Below are 3879 nucleotides of genomic sequence, written 5' to 3' on the forward strand. Positions count from 1 at the left end.
ACCTGTATAACTGCCGAGGAAAATCTTGGAAGATGGAACTGTATGAACCGATCTCTTGATCTTTGAAAGAGAAGAAGAAGAAGAAGATGCGTTCCGGGATTATTTTTTTTCTGGCTTTGTGATTCAGGTCAAATGGAAAGCCCATTAACGCTAATACAAGTTGTTTTGGTATAAGCCCAACAAGCTAGACTTTTACATCTATATTTTTACAGCAGTTTTGCTCAAAAATGTTTTTTTAGCAAAAACAGATAAGAATTAGAGCTTCACGAATCAGAAAATATGAAAGACACAAGAGGAGATTTTAACCTAGCTTCATCAATAAGTACCCAAATCTATACCATAAAAAGAAAAGTAGATAACCAGGTCTCGGTCTAATATGGTTAACAGAAAACCAAGTGTTTTTATATTAAAAATTAATAATTATTTAGATAATCGGGGTAAAATTGGAATTTTGATTTTGTTGAAAAATCGTGGGTATAAAAATAACAACATTAATTATTTCGGGTTTTAAATGACACGTTTTTATTATTTGGTGTATTTTTATTCCAATCCAAAACTATTGGGTATTAAACTTCCAAATAAAAATAACTTCGGGGTTTTTTGGCATTTTTCCCAATATAAATCTTTAGATCAAGCTTTCATTTGATATATATTTTTTGACGTTTTAGACAAGAATTGTAGAATGTTTTTANATCAAACGACATGGATTTAGCAAGCGAAAACATTTGAGGTTCTCCGTAATGCAACTTATGTGGTAACTAAGGTGATACTTCCATAATGCAACTTAGTTACTGTTCACAAATCGTAACTAAGGTGATATCATATGCTCTCTCTTTCTCAGACAACAATCTCAAGAAAATGAAACAAGAAATCGTCAACAACAACGCATACCTCTCTTGGAGGTGGCTGTGAGAAGCTGAAATTAACTTTGGACTGAATAGCGAGCTTCACATCATCACAGTCAATGTTGGATTTGCTAGCATGCTCTGAGTATACCTGAGCATCTGTCAACACTTCCACCACATACCGGTACCATAGCTCCAGAAACTGGTGTATCACACGAGGCTCGTAGTCCTCCACACCCATCGACTTAAGCAGAGATTTCACAATCTTAGCATCTCTAGGTACATCCTCTTCACCTTCTCCGGCCATGTTTTCCCTAAACAAACAAACTTAAAAGTAAAGCCACAGAGTCAATTACGCACCGTTCTTATACAGATGTTGCAAAAAAAAACACAAGCAAACGTCAAATAGGAAATGACCATCCCATCGAGAGCCAAGATCTTTGCGAGCAATTAGTATCACAGAGAAATCCTAATGAGTGATGTTACAAAACCAAAACCTATATAAGTATCGAATCCTTATCAAGCCAAAACAGCATTTTACTTCTTTCAGACATTTCATCAAACACTTGGTGGACATATATCAATTTGTGATTGAAACTACAAACAGAAAAAAATATACCAGAGAGCTAAAATCGATTCTATCTAGTTCGTCAATTACATTTTCCAGAAAAACGAAGACTAAACCAAAGTAGAGAATATAAACTAAAAATCTCTTCACTTTAATCTCTCACGGGATGAAATCCAAAAGTTTAACAACAAAGAACAACAACAACAACAACAACAACAAAGAACTTGTTCTGTAGACGATAATGGCGTACCTGTATAACTGCCGAGGAAAATCTTGGAAGATGGAACTGTATGAACCGATCTCTTGATCTTTGAAAGAGAAGAAGAAGAAGAAGATGCGTTCCGGGATTATTTTTTTTCTGGCTTTGTGATTCAGGTCAAATGGAAAGCCCATTAACGCTAATACAAGTTGTTTTGGTATAAGCCCAACAAGCTAGACTTTTACATCTATATTTTTACAGCAGTTTTGCTCAAAAATGTTTTTTTAGCAAAAACAGATAAGAATTAGAGCTTCACGAATCAGAAAATATGAAAGACACAAGAGGAGATTTTAACCTAGCTTCATCAATAAGTACCCAAATCTATACCATAAAAAGAAAAGTAGATAACCAGGTCTCGGTCTAATATGGTTAACAGAAAACCAAGTGTTTTTATATTAAAAATTAATAATTATTTAGATAATCGGGGTAAAATTGGAATTTTGATTTTGTTGAAAAATCGTGGGTATAAAAATAACAACATTAATTATTTCGGGTTTTAAATGACACGTTTTTATTATTTGGTGTATTTTTATTCCAATCCAAAACTATTGGGTATTAAACTTCCAAATAAAAATAACTTCGGGGTTTTTTGGCATTTTTCCCAATATAAATCTTTAGATCAAGCTTTCATTTGATATATATTTTTTGACGTTTTAGACAAGAATTGTAGAATGTTTTTAAATCTCTCAAAACAAAGTTGTTCATGCATGTATCTAATAATTCAATTATAAAATGAGAAAACCTATGTGAAATATTTAAAAAAATCAATGTCAAATTATATTTTTCAAGATTTCTACAATAATAAAAAATCTACATATATAAAAAACAAACTAATAGCAAAATTATTTTAAAAATGATAAGCCATAAGTCCGCGCATAGCGCAGATATTCGTCTAGTACAACATAAAATTAAGAGCAAAGACAAACAACAAGAAGCATGATTCAACTCTAAAATGCAGCTAGGGTTTATGATTGATTCGCTTTGCTTGATTCTTGTACTTGGTAATCGATGTTTGATTAATAAAAAAAACTACTCGACTATTTCTTTCATAGTTTCCGTAGAATTTAAACACATCGATTATTTTAGCCCAAACAGGGGAAAAGGGTAAATTTCAACCCGTACTATTTTGAAAGTGTAAATTCCTACCCAGATAGTAGATCCGTGTGTTTTTCAACCTAAATCCTTAGATAACTCAAATTTACTACCTAAATTTCGAATCGTTACCCATATTCTTACTTTAACTCAAACAGCATTAGTCAATTGATTCCGATATGTACTGTCTTCGAATTTAATAAATACCAAGGCCATGATAAAAGCTCAAGATCCTACGGAAATTTGTCTGGGAACAAAAAGAAAAAGAATTAAAAAAACAGATCAGATTGATAGAGGATCATGTATATGGGACTAAGAAAGTTTGTAAAAGGTGAAAACATAAAAAAAAAAAATATAAATTATACAAATCTTTCTCAAAGATCCAATTTTTTTAAAAAAAATACAGATTATGTTGTATTGTCTCATGGTTGGAATCAGTTGGAAAACAAGGAGAAACTGTATACGTAATTTTCATGTCGAAACCAAAAGTTATGTACAAAGAAAGAAAAGTCGAAAAGGAAATAAAATGAGAGAATGCTTAAATATAATGTAAAAATACAGCCCAATCTATAGGACAATAATTAACAAAGGGGTCATCCATTGTATACAATCATCAAGAAACAATACGACCAGCTCCATCATTGTCATTGTTTCCGGTGTCTTCGTCATCATCATCTAGTATACCATCAAAGAACGGGTCACAGAGGAGCTCAGCTGCAGAAGGTCTAGCTCTCGGCTGCGCGATGCATTTTTCAATAAAGGCCTTAGCTTCTGGATCCCTAACTTTGTTCAGAGCTTCTGGTTTGAGGCCAGTGCTCACCCTTTTATATATTTTCGCGACGCTATCACATTCGCTATATGGAATCTCAAGAGCTACAAGCTCCAAAACGCACATTCCATAGGAGTATATGTCAACCATCTCCGTGTAGTTCTCTTCGTATAGCTCAGGAGCCATGAACTCTGGTGTCCCAAGGATCGAGTGAGCTAAATGGTTCTTCCCAACGATAGCCGCTAAACCCAAATCTCCAATCTTGACCTAGAATTGCAATCAAGACACAAAACTCAATATAGATACTAGCTAGCCAAAAAAAACAAAAGATCACTACAAATTTAGC

General features: G+C 33.3%; 2 protein-coding genes across 4 annotated transcripts in view; both read right to left on the reverse strand.

The window, feature by feature from the left end:
• On the reverse strand, nucleotides 823-1922 carry LOC104732015 (transcription initiation factor TFIID subunit 9-like). 3 transcript variants are annotated; one of them, XM_010451543.2, is made up of 2 exons: nucleotides 1664-1922; nucleotides 823-1168 (listed from the first exon to the last, which is right to left on the reverse strand). In XM_010451543.2, the coding sequence occupies exons 1-2, from the start codon at nucleotides 1804-1806 to the stop codon at nucleotides 838-840; spliced, it is 474 nt and encodes a 157-aa protein (XP_010449845.1). In that variant the 5' UTR covers nucleotides 1807-1922; the 3' UTR covers nucleotides 823-837. The 3 variants fall into 3 exon arrangements, with proteins under 3 accessions (XP_010449845.1, XP_010449852.1, XP_010449860.1); XM_010451550.2 differs by having other exon boundaries at nucleotides 823-1159; nucleotides 1664-1921; XM_010451558.2 differs by having other exon boundaries at nucleotides 823-1172; nucleotides 1664-1745.
• LOC104732039 (probable serine/threonine-protein kinase WNK11) overlaps nucleotides 3209-3879 on the reverse strand; it is a 2456-nt gene continuing 1785 nt past the window's right edge. The window contains exon 3 of the mRNA XM_010451569.2: nucleotides 3209-3800. Within this exon, the coding sequence (XP_010449871.1) occupies nucleotides 3378-3800 (423 nt within the window). The 3' untranslated portion in view covers nucleotides 3209-3377. The remainder of the gene's footprint in view (nucleotides 3801-3879) is intronic.

Source organism: Camelina sativa, chromosome 2 (assembly GCF_000633955.1).
Source record: "Camelina sativa cultivar DH55 chromosome 2, Cs, whole genome shotgun sequence".
NCBI lineage: Eukaryota > Viridiplantae > Streptophyta > Magnoliopsida > Brassicales > Brassicaceae > Camelina > Camelina sativa.